We start from the raw sequence: 24040 nt of genomic DNA, 5'->3' as shown, positions 1-24040 counted from the left end.
CTGCTCCAGGCTGCGGAGGAGCAGTGCAAACACTGGCAAAGAGGGAGAAGTGCTCTCCCAAAGCTTCTAGGTTACTCAGCCACAAGATTCATCTTCAGGGGCAGCCAGGACACACATCAAGTAACTAAACCTTATTGTGAGATGAACTCCTGGCTTAGAGGAAGCTCCAAACAGGGACAAAAGACTCATACTAAAGACTGTTTCTGAGAACAAGAAGTACCATGTATCTGCCTTTCTTGCTCAGGAGGATGTGCTAATATCTCAAGCCAAATATCACTGCTAGGTTTTTTTTTTTTTGTCCCCCTTAGTTCTCACCCAGAATCAACCCTGAGTCCAATAAAAATAAGTCTGCTCTGAGAAAGGAGGCATGCTTTATCAATCAACTTGGGAGTCAGTCAGACCTTGCTCACTCCGTACTTTCAGACCTGTAAGGTTCCAAATCTCTCAAACTGCAGTTCCTCTTAGTTCTTTACTTGAACTTTAAGGATGTAGATCCACGTTTACAGACTGCTAAGGAGATGTCTGAGGCAGTGAAGGAAATCTCCAGGCACAGGGCTATCAGTTAACAATGATAGGACTCTTCTTGGTCCTCCTAATACTTGCTTTTCTGGTGAAAATAACACGAAAAAATGTAATGATATTTCATTTCATTTTAATAAATAAAGCTTTCCTGAAGATCAGAGAGTAAAACAGTTGCTCTGGTCAGCCATATAGACCAGGCAGTAGTGACACACACCTTTAATCCCAGTAGCCACACTTTAAATTTGCCAAAGAAACCAGGCGGTAGTGGCTCATGCCTTTAATCCCAGCAGCAATAGAGAGGATTATAAAACAGGAGGAGACAACTCTCAGTCAGTCTCATTCTGAGATTCTCGGAGGCAGGATCGCCATTTCTGGGTGAGATAGAGGTAACAGCCAGTGGCTGGCTGTTTTGCTTTTCTGACCTTCAGATTGAACCCTAATATCAGTCTCTGGGCTTTTATTAATAATGCTACAAATAGAGATAATGATTTCTTTTTAAAAGTGTAATGCTGGGGCTGAAGAGCTGGCTCAGCGGTTATGAATGTACACCGCCCTTGTGGAGGATTAAAGCTCCAGCTACAGGGATCTGGTGGCCTCTCTGACCTCTATGGACACATTTATAAATGCATACATACATTTAAAAGGTCATGGTGCTTGGTGTGGTAGTACACGTCTACAAGCCAGCACTGCAGAAGTGGAGGGTCAGGACCTCATCCTCATTCAGTGGTCACTCTGCTCAGGGCTTGTTGTCTTTACATTGATTTATTTAGTGTGTACACGATGTCGTCCAGTCAGTTCTCTCTTCCCATCATGTACATCCTGGGGATCGAATTCAGTTCCTCAGTGATTAAAGGTGCTTGTTGCCAAGCCTGAACTGGGATATACGCCTTAGTTCTGATGACTAAGGACAAACTACCCTTGCCCCTGTAGGCACAAGCATCCCAAAGATGACATCCACTGTCAACTGTCTTAGCTATTTTTGTACTCCTGTAATGGGACACCATGACCAAGGAAACATACATAAGAAAAAGTTTATTGGGGGTTTACATTCCAGAGGGTTAGAGTCCATGACCATCATAGTGTGGAGCATGGCAGCAGGCAGGCATGGTGCTGGAGCAGCAGCTTAGAGTTTACATCTGAGCCACCAGCAAAAGGGGAAGAGGAGTGAGAGAGCACTGGGTTTTTGAAGCCTCAAAGTCCACCTCTGGTGACACACCTCATCAAACAAAGTCACATCTCCTAATCCTGTATTTCTCAACCTTCCTAATGCTGTAATCCCTTAGTACAGTTCCTTGTGTTGTGGTGACCACAACTAGAAAATTACTTTTGTTGTAAAATTACTTTATAACTGCAATTTTGCTGTTATGAATCATAATGTAAATATGTTTTCCAATGGTCTTAAGCAACTCCTGTGAAAGGGTTGTTTGACCCTACAAAGATCTGTGACCCACAGGTTGATAAATGCTGTCCTAAACCTTCCCCAACAGTTCAAATCCTTAGAGACAGTATTCAAACATGAGCCTGTTAGGGTTATTCAGTTTAAACCATCACATGAACTAACAGTCCAGGCACTTGTCCATAGGTTAGCCTGGCTTGCAGGGATCTCTTACTTCCTATAGAGTGGTCTTTTACTAAATCTATCCATTGAGATGCATTTCTTTTTAAAACTCGCAGTGATGTTAAATACAGCTTAACTTACAAGTACCATTTAAAAATTTTCTGCCCATGCTGTCATGGAAATATGTCCCCCCAAAGCTTTGGTCTATCACAGTGATATGCTTATGTATAGGATGAGTGAAAGGTAGACGTCTTTCCTCTGCAGAGTTAGCAAATTGAGATCAGAGCACTGTTTCCCCAAGGCACATTCCGGAATTGGCCCAGGTGGTTGAGTGTTATCTATCCCTAACTCCTCTATGCTGGTCCACGGGGAGACTGCTTCTCAATCTCAGCTTCTGCAGCATCGTATTAGGTCTCGGTGGGTCAATTCTTTGGCACTTTTATCCTCTTTGTTGTTCTTTTGGTCCCTGCCCTAGCCACGCCCACTCCTTTTAACTCCTGACCACGCCCTGACATCGCTCTCTTTCTGCTTTTCCTCTCACACGGGGCTTTTGCCTCTCTCTCTCTCCTCTCTCTCTCTCTCCCCCCCTTCTCTCTCTCTCTCTCTCTCTCTCTCTCTCTCTCTCTCTCTCTCTCTCTCTCTCTCTCTCTCTCCTCTCTCTCTCTCTCTTTCCCTTTATTTCTTTCTCTCCTTGTTAATAAATTCTTATATAGCTATTTCCTGTGTTTATATGTCTGACCCGCCACCACCGCCACCGCCGCCACCGCCGGGACCCGCCGGAATTTGCTGCCGGGCGGGGGGACCCCAGAGATTTAATTAATTAACAACACTCTTTATACCTGAATGGCAATTCTAGGCCTGAAGACACAATTCTAAATAATGTCCTCTGTAACCTACAAGAGTGGTTACAGAGTTTACAGGTTAAAGAGTGGAATCAACTGGGCGGTGGTGGTGCATACACCTTTAATCCCAGCACTCAGGAGGCAGAGACAGGCGGATCTCTGTGAGCGTAAGGCCAGCCTAGCATACAGAGCGAGTTCCAGGTCAAAACAGACTCCAAAGCTACAGAGAAACCCTGTTTTGAAAAAACAAAACAAAACAAAAGAGTTGAATCAATGACACTTAGCTGAAAATGACCATTCTCTGTAGTTTCTAAATACTATTCCCTACTAAAGGAACCAGAGATTTGCAGAGGTACAGCTAACCCTAAAATTAGGTCAGTGAACATTTAAATGGTGATCCAAAGATGAACAGGAAAAGGTCAAAAGTACACAAAAGAAGAATACAGTTACAAAGGGAGTTTTATTATTCAAATTGAAACAAAATTTTCAACAAAAATGATGATGCTCATTGAGTAAAAGCACTTGCCACCAAGTCCATCGACCTGGAACTGATAGGGTGAAAAGAGAGAACTAATTTCAAAAGGTTGTCTTCTGACCTCAACCCATGCATGCCCACACATCTACACATACACATACACATGTGGAAACAATGGTTACATTCCTGGCTAAAGAGCCTATAAAGTCCTCAGTGCTTGAACCTCTCAGAATTCCAGAAGGAATGTCAGAATTGGAAATGATTTTCCAAGTAACTTCATAAGAGTAGGTGTAAACTGTCAATTAATCAATGGGTGAAAGATGGCTGGGACACAGAACACTCATGTCATTGCAGAGAATAAGGGGTACTTTAATCTCATCCAATAATTGGTCAACCTATCACTCACTCTTGATGTGACTCACTGAGGACTTAGCACCCTAGTCATACTCCTATCCAAACCTCCCACAACAACCCAGTCAGACAAAGAAAAACTGGTGCCCTTTTTCTGCAACTACTCCAAAGTACTGCAGCTACTCCACAAACACCGAGTTGCAAAGGACAGGGAGGACTGCACTGTGTTAGGAGAAATTAAAGTCTATCAGCTAAACACATGGAGCCATAGCTGTCAAGGTCCTGGCTGAACAATACAAAACTAAAGGGTCATTTCTGAGGGGCATGGGGAGAGTGGCGATGGGACACACCTCAACACTGCTATCACATTCATGTTAACTTTCTGTTCTTACTAGATGTGTGCTGGTGTACGGGGGTATGCCTGCAACTTACACAGATGCTTCTGGGGGTTAATAAATTGCCTTGGCTCCAAGAGTTACAAAGAAAATGTAAAAGAGCTCCTATTCTATTGGGGCAACTACAGGTGAAAATAGCTCGTGTGTACTTCACCACAGACAAGATAGTTGACCTATAAAACTAGTGAAAATAGCTCGTGTGTACTTCACCACAGACAAGATAGTTGACTTATAAAACTAGTAAAAGCAGGTTTTTATTTTAGTTGTTAAATGTCAAATAGTTTGTTACCACCAAGTCTGAGAATCTGAGTTCAATCCCCAGTACCCACATGGTAGAAAGTAAGAACTAATCCCAACAAACTGCCCTTTGACCTACATGAAGCTATGGTATATGCACACGCATGCATGCGCGCACACACAAAAAACAGACAAATGCAGCTATTTCTTTAAAGATGAAAAAGAATCAAATGATTGTTGAAACATTTTTTTTACTATAGGAATTCTTAAAAATTGTTCATTCATTTCATGGAGAACCTTTAAAAGTACTAGGCCAGAGTGAAAAGACACACCCACCTGTGTATGGCTCTGGGCTCTGAGCTCCAATGGTGCTGAGCTATGAAGTCACTTTTCCTCAAGCAGTAATAGCATTCTGAGGAAGGTGTAAGGATGGGAAAACAAATAGCATCAGAGGACAGCACTGCAGGCAGCAGTGAGCTTTTGTTCGCATGGATGTTTCTATCAATATTCAGCATGGCATTTGTAGTACTTTGAGTAAGAAATGTCCCCCAAGGTCTCGGGTATTTAAGCGCTTGGTCCCCAGCTGTTGGTGCTGTTTGGGGAGGTTTAGGAAGTGCGGCCCTACTAGAGGAAGTGTGTCACTCAGGGAGGGCTTTGAGCGCTCAAGACTCCACTCTGCTTCAGTTTGCTCTCTCTGCTTCATGCTTGGTTCTGGGTATGAACTCTCAGCTTCCTATTCTGCTAGCATGCTTGCCGTTTGCCATGCCTCTGCTCAACCATCAAGGACTCTTATCCTTCTAGAACCATGAACCCAAATAAACTCTTTCTTCTGTCAGTTCTGTTGGTCATGATTGCTTTACCACGGCAACTGAAAAGTGAACTAAGGCAGCATCTGCAATACCTATTGGCTGAACTGAACCTGAAGGCAAAGTGGAGAGACTGACAGGACACGGTTTCCATCTTCAGGAGGAGTTCAAAGGAAAACTGCTCTGCTCTGTAAAAGCGCCAAGCCTCTTCTAGCTTTATATACGGCTACCTCCATTCCTTTCCCAACGTTTTTATGTAAAACAACTTTAGCTTTGACTAAAACCAATCTTTTCTGCATTGTGGCCTTCTTTGTTAACTTTGGTGGCAGTTTTTGAGTATCTATAAAACTACATTTCTGAATAGCCACTCTGTGCCTTGTTTAACCTCCTTGCATCTCAGTTTATGGGGCACATGTAAACAGCTACATCTTATCTCACAAGGTCAATGCTCTGTCTCTTTGGGAGACAAAGCCTCTCTGTGTGCAGAATCCAGGGCTGTTTCTGGCTGTGGGCTCGTGGGATCTAGGTCTGCTGTGTAGCAAAGAGGAAAATTTGGCAAAACACAGCACCACACAGAAAACTTTGACACAGCAGCTTGTTTATAGATGTCCATTGGCTGTATCACTAAAAGGAGTGAGAACAAAAATGTGGGTGGTTTTTGCATGCAGCACGGTGACTAAGCAAGCCAAAACAAAGTGCTAAGTAACTCTGCACCTCACAAAGGAGCCAAGGGAACAGTAGTTTCTGAAAGGGTACAGTATGGAGATGAAGCCTCTTTTTGAAAATATGCTGCATTAGCACATCACACCAATGAAACCCTTCACTTAAACAAACTATCAGCTCAGAGTGGCAGCCATATCTGGAGTGCCAGCACTTGGAAGGATGAGGAAGGGGGAAGATCTAGTTCTAGCTTAGCCTAAGCTACAGAGTAAGACCTTACCTCCAAACAAGTTACAAACAAAACCAAAACCAAACCGATACACATAGCATGTGGGTTAATAAATTAGAATTCTATATTATGAATCTACATTATTCTATATATATTCTAACTCCTTTGATAAAAATATCTGACCACTCGACAGTTCCAAGTGTCAATCAAGAGCTGATTCTAATTGTATTGTGCTCTTACTTGGCTTATATATTAGCAGCAGGTTTCCTGAACCTACTGAGTACCACCTGGACTCACCAGCTCCTTGATGGTGTGTTCACCTATGCTAGGTGGTCCATCTCCATCTCTACTGCAATTTGATACAGATGCCTAGTACACTCAGCCTGCTATCTACTCCTCTCTGCTGTCTTCCAGCTCCTCTGGTTCTATGGGAGCTGGGGTTACAGCAGCACATGTGGGAGTGGTGACAGCCCTGTGAGCCCAATGATAAACTGGGACACGGCCTTTGGGGGCCAGACTGCGGAAAGTCTGATCAGTGTTAGGATTATGCAGAGACAGGGTGAGCTGTGTGACCAAGTGATCACAATGATACCCTATTTTATTTCCATCACCTGTTCAAAGTATGTAACAAAAGAGCATCTTTCCTTAATGCTTTTGTACATTAAAGAATGATAATCTATGATGAATGTAAAGAGTCAACTTGATCAGCTCTAAGTAGAATCCCCCAACATCAGAATATAGTAATAACCTACCAAATTCCTGGTATTCCTCAAGTGCATTTAAGGTTGTCTTTCTTCACTGATAATAAATAGCATTATGTACACATGAGGAATATATACTATAGCAAAGAAAGGAGATGGGCCTGGTGGAGTATTCCTGTCATCCTGGAACTTGGGAAATCTAGCACAAGGATCAAAACTAACAGACTGATAGAATGACAGAATGCCATTCCCAGGAAAATGGATGAGACTAGCAATGACATGTTAAGCAAATTAAGTCTGTCTCAGAATGTCAAGTATTACTTATTTTCTCTCACTGATGGGTTCTAGATTTTACAGAGGTACATAGACTACTGTTTGTGGAACTGTTTAGGGAACAAAGGGGACTAAAGGGAGGCAAGAAGGATACAAAAAGGGAAAAAAGGGAGGGCAGAAGGTCCTGGGCATGTGTTTCATATACAATATATACTTGTACAAACATCGACATTCAATGAAAGAGACTAGTCAGATTCTATCTCAAGATCATAAGAACAAAAAGAAGAAAAGGAAGAAGGATGAGAGGGAGGAGGAGGAGGAGACAGGATGGTATGCATGCTGCCCGCTGACAAGCACAGCTTGCTTCTGCCTTTCTCCCAGGGCAGGGTGCAGGATGGTGGGAGAGAGGGCACTCATGGTGCGTCCATCATTTTATTACTTGTTTTCTCTTAGAAATATTTAGACGGTCCCGACAGGAGAACCCCATCTGACCCACCTGTGAGAGGAGATGCACACCCAGTGGTTATCTTTAAGGGCTGACTCTTCTGCCAAGTTGGATCTAATTCAAATATTGAGGCAAAATGACTTTTTTAAAGGAGAAAACAGTATGTAATTAGTTCTCTATTAATGAAGAATAGATTCTGCCAACCTGAGAAAACTTTCTTCCCTGATCCTTAAAAACAAAGAAAAATGAACTTCTAGAAGTGAGCAACGCTGGCACTGGCTCCAGACCAATGAGGCTCAGGAGTGTTGTTATAACGGACCTGCAGGCTGCTCTTGCCAGCTGAGACACGGAAGGTGCTCTCCTTATTTCTTCACCAACAACTTGGTTTTACTCACTCACTGCCCCAAAGTATCAATAAAAAGCGATCAGATGCCACTGTTGCTGTAGTCTTATGAGAAAGTTCAGCCCCACACATCCCAGAGGACAGGGCACAGGCCTCGGGCTAAAATGCCAATTTCAGACCCCACAGATTGATAAACACTGGACTTCATTTCCCGTCATGAGAACTAGGAAGCCTGGCATGCACATGAGGCCTTTGCACACACACACTGGGAAACAAGGGTTGGAGGGTCAGGGCCCAGAGCTCTGGAGGGTAAGGTACCTTGGACACTGTGCTGACAGAGTCCAGACACCTGCCTGGCAGTGCCCTGACAACTCTGCTGAGGATAGCGCTTTATGTAATGAACTAAAATCCCACAGGACTAGGTAAGAAATGATCAGCTGAAGTGTCTCCATAGCACACATGTTCCAAGCAGCCTGAATGGAATGGTCTCCCTGGGACAGATGACAGGGCAAACAAACAGCAGAGACACCAAACAAGATCCTTAAAGCACTGTCCCCAACAAAAATGTACCCCTAGATCATCACAGGCAAAATTTAAGAAAAGTTTTGAGGTGACCTAAAGGTCAGTCAATGTCCACCAAGTCAAAAGTGCATGCTTTTTTAAAGGAAGACAGAAAAACTCAACCCTAGACACTGAGCCTGGCAGCATTCCCAGTGTTACAGTCAGTAACAGCCACGAAACATTTCCAGGAAGCAGGGAAGTAAAACTCCTTCAATGACTTCTTTTGATGTTGTTTTTAAGGGCTGTCCTGAAACTTGCTGTGTAGTGTAGATTTCCAGACTGGCTTTAAACTCAGAGATCCTCCTGCCCCTGCCTCTGTCTTCCAAGGTGCACCACCATGCCGAGCCCAACTTCTACAGTGAAATACAACTCACTCCACAGGAGACAATTCCACAGAGAAGACACAGAATGTCAGAGAAGGAACTAACAACTGCTATGACTTTACTAAGTATTCAACATGAAAACACTGGGGGTAAAATATTGGTTCTGCTGGGGGAAATGGAGAATGTAAGAAGGAAAACCAGAACTTGCTGGGATAAAGCTACAATAGCAGAAACATATGCTCTACTTGGCCTCAGTAAGAGGCTGAGGAGGCATGAGAAAGAACTATTTTACCAGGTGGTATTAACATCACTTTCTACCTAAATTACGAATGTCACTAAACATGTAGGGAGAGGAGAGGTAGTGCTAACAAGACAGGGTAAAAGTAAAAACAAAATAATCTTTAAAATTACCAGTAAAAGGGCAGAAAAGAAGAACTGAGAGAGAGGAAAAAAGGGACAAACAAATCCACAAGAGAACACATCCAACATAGCTGCAGCTAAAGCCCCAACCAGCCCCCCCCCCCCCTCTAGTACTCATGGCTTTGCTTACTCAATCAATTTGCTCACTTATCAACAGGCCACGGCAACTTTGAGGGATTAACTCTGCCTTCCTAGACCTACAGGAAGCAAGAACGCGAGCTGTTCTTCTAGAGAACCCTGGTGGCAGAAGTGAGGGTGGCTTCCAGGCAACAGCCAGCAAGGAACTCAAGGAATGAGGCTCTGCTGAGGATTGCAGGAAAGCTTAAAAAGAGGAACTTTCTCAGCTGCTCTACTGATGAATTCAATCCCAAGGACACTGCTGCAGGTTCCTGAGAGACCCTGAGCAGAGGTGACCAATTATATCAGACCCAACTGAATTCCTCATCTATAGAAACTATGAGATAACTACTGGGCATTGGGTTAGCCTTTACCGAGTAATTATAACTATTATTGTTATAACTTCAGGCACAGTACTTAAGAATAATATTCGTGATCTAAACATGACAACTGAAAGACATTATCAAATAGGAGTAAGAAAGTAAGAAAGATTCAGTTCTGTGCAGTCTATAAGAAACCACCTAGGAATACATATGGTCAGGATCTCATGTCAAGCCAACTGTAGGAAAACACTTTAGAAGGGGGCTTGTTACCTGGGATGAGGGGGTGTCATGATGCGAAAGGAACAATTCATAAAAACGGATGGAATTTTAAAGAGGAGGTGCTTACAAATGAGATTCAAGGGTCCAGAGAGAGCTCAGTGGTTATGTGCACTTGTAGAAGACTGGAGTTCTGTTCCCAGAACATATACCAGGTGGCTCATAACTGTCTGCAATTCCAGCTCCAGGAGATTCAGATGTCTTCTTGCATCCATGGGTGCCCCCCCCCACATATATGCATACACACAGACACAAACACATACACTTGAATAAAAATAAATCTACAAATAAATGAGACCTAATTATAATTACTGTCCTAGTTTGCTTTCTACTGCTTTCATAAACACCATGACCAAAAGCAGCTTGGGGAATAAAGGGTTCATTTCAGCTCACAGTCCACCATGAAAAGAAGTCAAAGCAAGAACTCAAGGCAGGAACCTGTAGGCAGGAGCCGAAGCAGAGACCATGTGCTTACTATGTGCTTACTGGTTTGCCTCCCATTGTTTTCTTGGATTGTTTTCTTATAGCCCTCAGGACCATTGGCCCATGGGTGGCATAACCCAACATTAGGCTGGGCCCCTGACATCAATCATAAATCAAGAAAATGTCCCACAGACTTGCCCACTGACCAATGTGATGGAGGCAATTCCTAACTGAGATTCCTTCCCCCCAGTTTGTGTCAAGTTGAGAATAATGAATGAACATACTCTCTTACAAGACAAAGATTATCCTGAAGAACCCAGACATGGTGATGCACACCCACAACCCCAGCTCTTACGATGCAGAGACACTGAGAACTGCTCAGGCCAACAGGGCTGCATAGTGAGACCTTGTATCAAAACAAAAGGGTCGGGGGCGGCTCAGTTCTATGTAAAGTTCTCACTAAGCAAGCATGAGGACTGAGTGCAGATCCTCAGCACACACAGGAGCCAGACATGACAGCAAATGTCCATAGCTCCATCTCCAGGGGTGTTCAACACAGGAGGATGGATCCCTGGAGCTCACTAGCCAGTTAGTCTAGGTGAATTAATCAACTTCGGCTTCAGTGAGAGACCCTGCTACAAAACCAAAACCAAACAAAACCAAAGAGCAAACAAAGTGCAGAGAAATGGGAAAGACACAGATAATAGGCAGTTTAGAATCTCTGAATGCATGGTGGAAAAAGTGAATACAAAGTCATTAGTGACTACAGACAATGCTTCCTAAGTGGGACCTGACATAAACACAACATCTACCCTCAAGGTTATATGAAATAACCACAGTTGCTTGTAAAATGTATACATTCCCATTAGAAAGCATACTTTAGGGAATGTTAGTGCCATAGTTGAAGAAAATAAAAATCAAGACACTTTCTAAAACTTCTTGGCCTTAAGTCACAATTCCTAAATTATTTAAATGTCAGTAGTTTAGTCTGAACTTGATTTCAATAGTTTATACCTTACCTTGACCTCTGTATAGCCAAGAAAATTTTCTGTACTTTGAAGGTACCAGTGTGGGTGGTCTGAATGGGAAATATCCCTCACAGGAAGAACACATGGTCCCTGGTTAGTGGTGCTACATGGGTGGGTTCCAGGAGTATGGCCCCTGATGGAGGAAGTACGTCACTGGGGGTGGGCTTCCAGAGTTCACAGCCTCACTGCACTTGCAGTGGGTTCTCTACCCACCATGTTTGTGGTTGGATGTGGTTTCAGCCTGCTACAGCAACCTGCTGCCACGCTTCCCCAGACATTATGGACTCTCCCACTAGAACCATAAGCTCAAAGAACCGCTTTTGGTTAGGGTATTTATCACAGCAACAGACAAGGAACTAATGAGTCCATATTGTGTTTGTGTAATCACATAGGTGCTCTGTGTCCATGACAAACAAGAAAGCAGTTACACAAGTAGAGAATTCGCTAATTCACCAATACATTCCAGTTCTTTGAAAAAATGGAGGCTAGCACACATACACATGGGGTCATTGGGGGAGACAGAGACAAAGAGGTGGTATTAAGATTATATCTAGTTAAACATCATTGTTAATCCTGGCTTGAGAAAAGAACTATGTCCACATATATTTTTCATCTTTTATAATTTTACACACTGATCAGGAGTCACACAATTTGATACAATCCAGGATATTCAATAACTACTTATGCCCTATTTATTACTTCACTTCAGTTTCCTTCCTTTTACCCCTCTAGCCCCAAAACTAGAGACATCTAAAGTATACTGGATTCCCAACAGAATATGATAAAATCTGTATTATTCCTACTGCCAAGCTGAAGGGGCTTGACTGAGAACATACATGGCCTATTTGCTCAAGCCCTTTAAAAACATCATTCAAAAAAAACACCCAAACAAACAAACAAAAAAAACCCCATCATTCAAAACACATGACAACAGAAAAGAATATGGAATCATAAATTTCCAGTTGTGAAGGACTCTTTTGCTGCTGCTTTGGTTTTTTGGGTTTTGTTTATTTGGTTAGTTTTTTGTTTATTTGTTTTCTTTTTTTCCCCAGACAGGACTCTCTGTGTAGCCTTGGCTGTCCTGGAACTCACTCTGCAGACCAGGCTGGCCTTGAACGCACAGAGATCTACTTGCCTTTGCTTCTCGAGTGCTGGGATTAAATTCATGTGCCACCACCACCTAGCTTTGGGAAGGGCTCTTAACAGTCAGTTCTATGGATTCATCTAAGAGCTAACTCATTGAAAAGAAACAGGAGACCTCATTAAAAAGCTCTAAGAACAAAACTTCCCAACCCCAATAAACCAACTCTCCAGTGCGGAATATGTCCACCTCTGGAACTGTAGACATGCCACTCAGACTTCCTGTGGGATAGCCTTAGGACTTTCAGCATTTAAAGCTAAGCATAAACCCAATCAGTCATAATTATCTATTTCCTTAAGTAATCCAGCCTTCAAATTCCTTGGGTCTTGCCCTTCACATATATATTTTAAAAAGGAAAAGTATGATAGCACACAATAAAGTAAAAGAAAGGACCCAAATAAAAACAGTTTACAGCCCCTTCAGAGAATAAACAGCATCAGGCAAAATAGGTGTTGTCACTGAAAGATCTTTCAGAACAACTTCCTAAGTAACTGCAAGTGTCTCTGCTTTTGTGTATTTTAAAGATCACTGGGAAACAAGAACAACATAAACATGTTCTTAATATCCACGTTTATTTTTTATCAGGTCATTTCTTGATCTAATCTAATTTCTTTCTTAAATGATCAAGTCACAACAACAAAAAAAAAATCAGAGATGTGATTATTCCAGACGTTTCTTGTAACTAAAGTAAAAAAGTTTAGATGATGACCTAAAACAAGAAACCCGCTTAAACATCACAAACAGCCAATTTATTTATTATACTGAACGTCTTCTGCCCAGCAATGGTTGTTCATATCACAGACTTCAGCATCCCAGCAGCCACATCTATTGACGCTGCCTCCGCAGAACAAGAAGACAGGAAAGAGCAGCTGCACAGCAGCCCGGGTGATGGAGGCTCTGGTCAGGAGTCTGCTGACTGGACCCGCCCTAATGGAACTCCTACAAGTAGCCTGTGAAAATATCAGCTTGGAGTCTTTTCTGGAGGGCAGGGTCCCTAGAGAGCCTGAGGGTTAGCCTGTTTGTCTTTTCACATGCTTTACAATCTCAAAGTCCTTCCTTGCAGACACTGACTGATGCCCAGGGAATGCTAGGACTGTGGGAACTGGCAGGACCCACGAGAGACAACTTCATGGGAAACCTGTGCCCACTGCTTTTGCCTTCTCAAAGCTCAACAGTGTTGTAAAGGTGTATGCATAGAGGGATGAAGCTGTGTGCCATTATATTTTCTTTAAAAAGAAATAATTGTGGAAACAGGAAGCAAAAGTTACTGGAACTATTGAAAACAAAATAAAAAAAAACCCATCAAGTTATAAACTATCACTGGGGGAAATCTATATCTCATGAACAAAGAGAGCAGATTCTCTAAGCATCTACCCTAATTCAACACTGTTTTAAACCCTATAGAGAGTCACCTAGTTTCCTGTCAAAGCAATCCTACAGGGAGGTACAGGTGTGACCCCAATCTGTAGGTGGGAAGCAGGCAGAGGGAGGAAAGTGCATGGCTAGTAACTGTCCAGCTAGCAGCTAGCCCCTGTTGGCGTTTTTAACCACCCTGTGTGCTGTTCCTGCTCATCAAGCATGTAATGTGAGCACGACTACTCACAATGTGCCGTGTGTTCTTCGAGAATCATCTCTACACTGCTTGTCTGTATGTCTTCAGGGGAATTGCTTTTAGAGGCCTACGTGTCCAACATTTTCTTTCACAGGACTACACTGCACTCTGAATTGCTGACCTTGTACTAGAAGCTGGGAATTTAAAAATTATTTTAGAGCAAGGCACACAATTGTCATCTCAATAAATGTTTGCTAATGATATTTTTAAAAATATTTTGGTAGCCAGCAAGATGGTTCAGTTGGTCAAGGCACTTACTGCCAAGCCTGATGACCTGAGTTCAATCCTCAGAATCCATATTACACACAAATAAATGAAAAAAATTAAAAGTATCTTTATTTCTATCATTGGAGTATCAATTTTCAACACCTTGGGAGAAGCTGGCTAGCTGGCAGCCCAATCAGTATCTTAATTGCCCTGTCAAGATGATAGTGACTATTCCAATTGACAGCACGGCAACCATCCAAACACTGCCAGGCTCTAAAGGTAGTCTGTGAAACCCCCCTTTCCTTATTATCACACACCAACATTCTAAGATGGTGAATAAAGAATATTATCACTCCCAATGAAAACAGTAACATACACGACAAGAAAGGAACATCGATCATTTGGGCTTTAAAAACAGGTGAAATGGTGCCTTTTAAACTGACAGACTGGTGCCACCATTAACACATAACACATACTCGGCCAACCTCTGAAAGCCACTGCATGATCTAAAGTAGACATGTTATTTTAAAAATAGCATCCATCAAGTCAATTTCTCTTTCCTTTTGGCAATGAGGAGCATCTGACTAACAGAGAGCTCATATACATGTTTCATAACGTGATACATGACTACTCTGGATCTATGGAAAATTCATCAACTGGCTGAGATGGAAGCATATTTATGGTTCTGCTACTTAATGAAGAACGCAAGACAAAAGTAAAATGACACAGAGGAGTGCATGATGTGATGAGAAAGGGCAGCAAGAGGGGAGCGTGTGGCTGAAGCTGCAGACAAACACTGCGATGGGGACACTGTGACATGCTTCTCGGACTTACCCGTGCTCACAGACTGAGCTGGCAGAGGAAGCTGGAGTCCTGACTCCCCAAAGACTATACTTCCTGTTAATAACAGTGAGGGCAGCAGTGAGGCAGGAGAGCCAAGAGCATGGTTAAAGGAGTTAGAAAACACTGGGTGTGACTGCTTGTTAGTTTAAATGATCATCAATTACCAACCTAAGAGAAAATTCTAATCCATTTGCTGTTCTCACTCATCACGTTGCTTTCTGTTACAATAGTGCCATGATACCGCTATCTTAAAGTATGAGCTAACTGATACGAATAAAAGTACTCATGGGCTATGTTTCCCACTATCCTCCCCTCCACTTAACAGTGTCTTCACATGTGTGCATGTGTCACATGAGTCCAGGTTTCTGATGTCTCTTTTCCCTTCCTTGAGGCTCTCTGAGGGACAGCAACTCCTCTTTCACAAAATGGTTCATTATTCATCAGTCCAATGTCTAATAAAACATATAGTAGATTCTAATTTTAAGAAAATCATCTCAATTTATGTAAAAAATATATTTCTTGAATCTAGTACCTAGAAAAACCTTTAAAAGTGTTCAGGTTAGGCATTTCTACATGTTATAATGATATGATTTCCAATGACAGTTTAAACCAAACTGCTAATTACTATTATTTTCTAAATTACCTTGTTAATACTCATTTCAATAAGAGTCATCATTTAAAAGCCAAGATAAATGACTCCGAATGAGGTGTCAGGGTGCTATAAGTGGGTCTGTGGTCCTGTGAAACTGTGGGCCCCAGGAACCCTAAAACACACACGGATGAGCACTACGAGCATTCTGGCCTAGCTGCTGCAGCAGGTAAGATTCAAGCCGAGGTCAGAGGTGTGGGAAAAGTCCATCTCCTGCTCCCTCCCACAGGCATGTACCACTGCAGCAACACACTGAAGCAAACCAGATCTTGACCAACACTGTCTCAAGAAGAAACCAGAGGAGAAAAAAAAAGGGCAGACAGGTTATAGGTGTCTACCGACATTGTGAAACAAAACAATTATTCAATAGCGACTGGAGGCCATTATGAAAGGGAGTGGAATCTCACCTTAAGAGCTTACAGGCTTTTTTTCTTCTGACAGAGTCAGGAAACACAATACACAAAGCACCATCACCTGCCATAACCACTGCAGAATTTCATTTGCAGCTGTCACTCTAGAATCTGTTTCTGGATTTTATAATAGTGTCTAGTCTAAGTCCTAAGGCTGACTGGAAAAAATTAAAAACTTGACTAAGGAATATTAGAAATATACACTTATTTTCTTAGTCTGACTCCTGAAGAAAAATAAATAATCAAAATTCATCAAACTGTTTAGCGATGCCCAAAGAGACACAGTAAGCACTTTGAATTCTAAATGTCAACAGGGAAGCAACCGAGGAGAGTCTTACAGAAAATGATCCACTGCTGTCCTCTCCAGTATAAAGGGCCAGCAAGAGCCTCAGCTTTGCTGGTTAGCACCTGCTCATCTCCTCTCTGTACTCTAGAGACAGAGCCGCCTGTCTCCTCACATCTCCATCCCACTGTACCAGCTCATGTGCAGTCTGAGGAGCAGAGTTTACTCGTGAACAATGTTTATTACCTTCGCACCTTTCCAAACACCTGGACCAACAGCTAATGAGGGCGGGAAATGCTCTCAGATAAACTGCAAACAACAGAGCAGCTGTGAACAGAAGCCACTATTCACTAAGGTGCAAGGCAAGTGGCTGCCCTTGGCTCAATGCCACAGTCTGGAAAGTTCCATCTGTGTGTGGCTAGATAAAGCCCCGTGCAGAGTCCAAAGCCAACAGCTCTGTGTTTCCTTGTGTGCCACCAACTTTTGAATATATCATTTTCTCTCTAGTAAGAGGTCATTAGTGAACAAGAAGGTCTAAGTTTTTCAATGTACAAATTTAACGGAAGGGAAAAAAAATCTAGAAAAAAAATTTCAGATGAAGCTGTAAGCTCAAGTTCCTAACTATGATTCTCAATGTCGGAAAATGGAATGTCACCTTACCAGGCTCCTACACATGCTATTTCACAGTAAATGCTTCAGATAAAGTTGGTTGGGTCAGAGGTGGTAGGCCACAGTCAAAAGCTTTTCAGGAAAAGCAGGCAGCAGGCACTGACCTCACTGCTACTGGGTTACTGAAGGTGAGCCTGACGCTGTGTGAAGGGCGAGTCTCACACCAACACATCCAAGATGCTCCGGACAGCGTGTAGCTCTTTATCACAGCGGCTACATGGGCTGCTCTGCAGAAATACTGGCAATGTCTGATACCTCTGCTCTCAAGACAGAGCATCCCCCAGATCAAAGCTCTCCTTGAGTGTGGATGCAGGAAAGGGCTGCAGCTCTTTTGGGGAATGTCAAATCCCCCAAAGAATGTCCACCTACACTATCTTCCACCTGAGCTTTTCCTATTGAACACTAAAGGTCAACATAAATACAGAAATAACTGGTGTGTAGTATGACAGATGAAGCTTGGGGTTTCTGTGGATGGACTCTTTTCATAAAGAAACACAGCTTATGTGTGCCTAGGTATCTACTTTCCGTTAGAGTCCATCCGGAAAGATAACTACCTCAATGATTGCCATACTGAGATGTTCCTAGCTATAATTTTAGCAACATTCAGACATAAAGAAAAGAATATAGTGTATTTGTGTTGAATATCTTCCATATTTACTCCACAGTGGAAACATTCTGCCACTCAACTAAGCGAATGACAAAAATATTTCTAAAAAAATATAGGAGGGAAGATACTGGAATTACTACCTAAATGTGAACCTATCTGCTCACAGAGCTGAATTATAGGCTATGACGACATAATCCTCCTAACCACAAATCAGACTTACTACCTATATAATTTTCCCAACAGAAATGAATGCAGCATCAGTGAGAAAAGTTAAAGACTTAGGAAAAACAACAAAACACACAAGCAGGGACATATGCATATGATATTTTTATAGTGGTCACAGAATATTCAGCAAGAGGCTTTGAGACCAGTACCTTCATTCTGACATGATTTAAACACAAGAGTACAAAAAGCTAAAAATATGAACAACATACATGAAAATATCAAAGAAAGCAAGTTAGGGTCTAGCATCTATCTTTATTGCATATATATATGTATACACATATACATATATACACACATACACGTGTGTTGCTCAAAACCAAGATTTCTTTTTATTTTTGTTTTAATTGGACAAAATGTCACATATTTATAATATGCATGTGTAATGGTGCTTTGAAATATGCACACTCTATGGGATAGTTAAATAAAGCCTTATCCCATTGTCTTTGTAGTGAGGGTGCTTAGATTGTTCTCCTAGAACTGTTCAGGAAGAACATGCATCATTAAAATCACAGTCACCATACACCACTCCAACTTCCTCCTTCTGATTCAGGATTTTATCCCTTGAACCTTAACTCCCTAGAAACCTGCATTTCTATTGCATGTGCACAAAGAGCACTTTCACACCTGAAATGTGTGTGTAAAGCAGGCAGATGCTATGAGCCTGGAATATACGGCAACGTTTCAAACTTCCTGTAGTCATCCCTTAGAAAAGGGAGCTAGCTCTGTTTGAATCCTTAGACAGTACCTCACTGTGAGATGATGGTCTTCATGGCTTAACACTGAACAGAAATTACTCTTGGGGAAAACACACTGGCTGAAAAACCTATGTCATTCAAAATTAATTTTAAGTTTATAGAAGCCCTATAGTGATAATCAAAAAAATCAATACATTACTTATTCCCAAGCTATAACCTTAAAGTACTACACTGTTGTTACAAAAACGTGTTTTAGAACTACTTTTAAAAACAGTCAAATATTTCTGTCTCAGAAAGGACACTAGTAAAAATTGTTGATTCTGGGGAAACAACCAGGCAGGCAAAGGGCAGACTGGAGCCAACATACTCTTCCTGTGTTCTCAGAACAGCTAAACAAGATGCATTTGGCTTGAAAATAGAACACAAAGTGGATTTATTCTAAAACAGAAGTTCTGGTCTGCACAAGACTACATATGATGACAAATCAGACATAAATGATCATGTCACAAACAGCACGGATATGAGACAACAGGAAAAAACCAGCCCTACTATTTCATGAGTGGTGTTTACGATTCAGCACAGAATTCCAGTGTTGGATCACACGTGGATTTTAAAGGCTGCTGGAATTTAGAGTGACAGAAATGAAGGTGCAGCCTGGAAATGACAGCTCAACAGACGAATGTGAGCTGACAACACTAATCACAGAGTCACACAGAGTCTGGGTAGGATGGCTTCAGTAACCATGAAAGCAGGAAGAGCAAGACAAATGATTGCATTATTTCATAAAATAGAGCAGTCTTAGTAAATTAAACATTTTACCCTTTCATCTACCACCCTAATGTCATACACAGGAAGGGAGTGTACTTCAGTGGTAGAGTGCTTGCCCAGCCTGGATAAGGTACTGGGTTCCAAAATAACAAACTCTGAGTGTCTAAGGGGAGCCTATTCTATATGTGTACCTTACACTCAGACATCTACATGAGCATCTGTGAGAGAATGAACTATATGACTGTGGTGCACCCGCTTTCTGTGCATTCCCTCCTCTGTTACACATGGCCAGCTTGTGATTTTACACCAAATACAACTCAAATCCCTGGGACATGAAACTGGCTAGGGTATCATGTAACCTCATTTATTTAGTCATTTCTGAGTAAATAGATTTGTCTCAGTGACTGTCCACAGTAAAGTCAGGCTCTTGGTGGTGTAGAAGGTTCTTCTGTCTATGTGTTGCTTTCATTGGTTGAATAAAGAAACTGCCTTGGCCTTTTGATAGGGCAGCACTTAGATAGGCAGAATAGACAGAACTGAATGCTGGGAAGAAGGGCAGACAGGGAGCCACCATGGAGCTGCGAGGTCAGACATGCTGAATCTTTCCCGGTAAGCCATGACCTCATGGTGACATACAGTTTATTAGAAATGGGTTGAATCAAGATGTGAGAGTTAGCCAATAAGAGGCTAGAACTAATGGGCCAGACAGTGTTTAAATGAATACAGTTTCCATGTGATTATTTCAGGTGTAAGCTAGCCAGGTGGCCAGGACCAAAAGCAGGCCCTCTCTCACAATATCTCGGTGACAGAATGTCTAAAAAGCATCATCAGGGCTCTTTCTGAACCAAGTCTATGTGTTGCCTAAGTTAAGATGGCCAAGGGCAGAACCTAACAGTGAGAAGGCACAGCAAGCTCACCAAGCCTGTATTCAGGCCCTAGAAACCTACCGGTGATAGGAAGCATTCCACAGGAAAATCATTTTATTTCTTCTTACTTTTAAAATTGTAGTCTAAAACATGTATTTGTAAAGGTGAACACATGAGAACTCTGACAGCAGGGTAAACTCACGTAGAGCTCTGGGTTCTGCCTTGCTATGATCAGCATGTTCTTCGAACATCAACTGTGTTTATATTTAAAGTGTATCACAGTATACTAGAACTAAGAGTATCTAGTCTATCTTTACTAATAACTATCATTTTCTGGAGACACCAGGCTGCCTCTGTCCTAAGAATTTGCCATATTGGTAAGAACTGGTTAGAAAATGTTCACTCTGTAGACAAAATGAACGAGCTCCAAATAGAACCTAGCTTGTCTTGTGCCCATTAGTATAAAACCACTCAAGAAGTCCTTGCTTTCACTGAGATGGCTAAATCTTACCACCTCTGAAATTAAGTTCTAATACACCGGGCATGGCAAAAGGGAGGAGGAGATCCTGGCCATTACCCACTTCTTTGGCATCAGCAAATGCACAATGCCTTTCCAGAAGTGGTCTTCCCCGTCCAACGGGCTAATCTAAGGCTGACTTCTAAAGGCAGCACTGCTACCAACGGCAGTCACTGGTGACACAACAAAGAGGCAGATGGCAAGTGAAATGCTGTACCTCTGGGAAAGTGTCCCCTGTGGGGACTGCCAAATGCAAATGATAACGCATCATTCACAACTGGAATTAACTAGCCCCACAAAGAGGGTGACCTCTAGATCAAAGTCCCACCTGCAGCTGAAACACTCACCGTTCTTCCGTTCATTCAGAGGGGGCAGATGCTGACTGGACTGTAGAGAGAGTTCCTGGAATTCGTGAGCCACAGCCTCACTTTGAGGACTTGGTGCAAGGTGGGCTAGAGGTCCCAGCTCTTCCTCTGTGTCTATGGCCCCTGTGTGATCCATTGTGCTCCAGCCACTGATGACAGGGAATATGAGACACCTCTTCTACGTGGCCTGTTGAAGAAACTGACATTTTTACAAAGTGTAAATTAAATGGCTTAAGTTTTCTTCAGCTTACACAAAAGACAGGCTCCTAGGTCCCACCAGTTCTATTGCTGTCTGTCTATTACCAACTCACCCTCTTTGCATCTCAGGTTCCTTGTCCAACTCACAGGAGTAGGGTTCCTAGCTAAAAAGCATTATACAGTAAATAAAAGCTAAAAGACATTTTACATACATTTTTGTATCAAGTATTAAAGAAAAATCTACCTACTGGTGTCATTTAAAGATCAACACGGCTGGGTGGTGGTGGTGCACGTTTTTTATCCCAGCACTCAGGCAAGCCTGGGCTATAGAGCGAGTTCCAGGACAGCCACCAAAGCTACAGAGAAACCCTGTCTCAAAAAAAAAAAAACAAAAAAAAAAGAAAGAAAGAAAGAAAAGAACAACAAATACTGATTAAAATAAAGAAGTAGGCTGGCTTGAAAGTCCATCTCGATGCCTTTATTCTGGGTGGCTCTGAATTAGTCAACAGTCACAAACTCCTCCATCAGCCTGGGTCTCAGAATGAACAAACACGGAACAAGGAAAACACAGTTCATAAGGGAAAGAAGTTTTACTTTAGGTCATGGAGACATGGTTCTGTTTGTTACCACAGCATAACTTGGACTGTGCAGACTACTGAGAAGCTGGTAGTGACATAATCAAAACACAATGAGAACCTCAAGCATGTGATACTAGTTAGGTGCTGAATCAGTAGTCAGGAGATGGCAGTCCATCCATGCTATGCAGTGGCAACCTACCTGCTGCAACTGTGGTCTGCTTAGACAGCAGCACTCTCTGCACAGCCTGTCAGCTCCCTGCAGCTGAGTGGGTTGCAGTCCTGACTACTACATCACAAAAATTCTCCTACACATGAATCTGGATACACGCTTCCACTTCTCTCCCATATACTAGTGGGGTGAGCAGACCACATGGCAGCAGTATATATAGATTTTTAAGAAACTGAAAAAGGGCCTTCCACCCCTAGTAATAGGGTACCATATCCCAGTTGGTCCATTATTCTTGCCAATCCTTTAGAAGATTATTTTCATTTTCGACATTTTAGAGGGCATAAGGTTTTCATGGTACTTTATTTTTAAAGATTTATTTATTTTTATTTTATGTGCAGTTGGTGTTTTGACTGCATGTATGTCTGTGTAAGGGTGTCAGATCCTCTGGAAATGGAATTACAGACAGTTATGGGCTGCCATGTGTGTTGTAATATGGGCAGCGGGGCTGCGTCCCCAACACCCCAGCCACCTGCCTGGCTAGCTTATGCCCCGAAATAATTACACAGACACTGTATTCTTTTAAAGACTGCTTTGGCCCATTCCTATCTAGCCTCTTCTAGGCTAACTCTCGCACCTGGACTAGCCCATTTCTTATCATCTGTATAGCACCGGTCTTACCGGGAAGATTCTAGCCTAAGTCCATCCTGGGTCGGAGCTTCATAGCGTGCGTCTTCCCTGGAGCAGGTAGCATGGCGTCTCTCTCTGAGGTGTCTGCTCCCGAGAGGAGAGCTGTCGAGTCTCAGCTCACTTCCTCTTCCTCCCAGCGTTTTGTTCTGTTTACTCCTCCCACCTATCTCCTAACCAATGAGAGCCAAGCAGTTTCTTTTAATTTAACCAATGACCTTCCTCCATCACATGTGGGTTCTGGAAAATGAACCTGGGTCCTCTGGAAGAGCATCCAGTGTTCTTAACCCCTGAGCCATCTCTCCAGCTCTTTTAAAACTGTTTCCCTGGTGACTAATGATGTTGAACATCTTTTTTATGTACTTATCCCCCATTCCTTTATGTTCCTGGATTAAGTATCTGATGAAATCTGCTCAGTTTTAATGGTATGCAGTTGTGTTTTTTTACAATTGAATCTTGGATCTTTGTGTACTCCGGACACAAGCACTTTGCAAATGTGCTTCTGGCACTGTTCTCTTCGAGTTAGTGTTCCACTTTTGTGGTCATCGGTGTTTTATAAAAATTAGATACTTTTGATCTGGTAAGGTCCAATTTACATGTCCTTTCTCTTATGTGTCATACTTTTGTTGCTGTAGCTAATAAATCTTAGATCACAGAACTTAACTCCTGTGTTTCCTTCTAGACCTAGAAATGTTGGGGAATATTATCTTTATGTGTGTTGTTTTTGTTTATGCTACATTTCTTTAACTCTGTGAAGCCGTGATTCTTTGCCTGTCTAAAACACCTGATGGTCTAAGAAAGAGCTGAATGGCCAATAGTGAGGCATGGGCAAGGATAGGAAGGGCTGGCAGGCAGAGAGAATAAATGGAGTAATCTGGGAGAATGAGAGAAGGAGGACGTCAGGGGCCAGCCACCCAGCTACACAGCAAGCCACGGAGGAAGAAGTAAAAGAAGGTATACAGAAATAGAGAAAGATAAAAACTCACAGGCAAAGGTAAATGGGATAACGTAAGAAGCTGACTAGAAACAAAGAAAGCTAAGGCCAGGCATTCATAAGAATAAGACTCTGTGTATGATTTATCTGGGAGCCGGGTGGTGGGACCCTCAAAATTCACACGACATAGAAAGACACCATATATCTAAATGTAAGATGCAAAGTTTTATTTATGCACAAGACATAAATCACTATTGATGGCTTATGGACATCCGACTGCTACAGCATCATTTGTAGAAAAGATCACCTTCT

The 24040-nt window shown here is 42.3% G+C and overlaps 1 protein-coding gene across 8 annotated transcripts in view; it reads right to left on the bottom strand.

Moving 5' to 3' along the window:
• Positions 1–24040, bottom strand: part of Mrtfb (myocardin related transcription factor B) — a 172178-nt gene that overhangs the window by 98941 nt on the left and 49197 nt on the right. For 4 of the 8 annotated variants that reach the window (XM_075942067.1, XM_075942064.1, XM_075942065.1 and 1 more), the window contains 2 exons: positions 21148–21364; positions 15103–15165 (listed from right to left, as the gene is read on the bottom strand). In XM_075942067.1, the coding sequence (XP_075798182.1) occupies positions 15103–15165; positions 21148–21301 (217 nt within the window). In that variant the 5' untranslated portion in view covers positions 21302–21364. The remainder of the gene's footprint in view (positions 1–15102; positions 15166–21147; positions 21365–24040) is intronic. The other 4 variants (XM_075942070.1, XM_075942069.1, XM_075942066.1 and 1 more) reach the window with 3 other exon arrangements.

Source organism: Microtus pennsylvanicus, chromosome 11 (genome assembly GCF_037038515.1).
Source record: "Microtus pennsylvanicus isolate mMicPen1 chromosome 11, mMicPen1.hap1, whole genome shotgun sequence".
Classification (NCBI taxonomy): domain Eukaryota; kingdom Metazoa; phylum Chordata; class Mammalia; order Rodentia; family Cricetidae; genus Microtus; species Microtus pennsylvanicus.
Note: the sequence above shows the minus strand (reverse complement) of the source record. Positions and strands in the feature narration are given on the sequence as shown.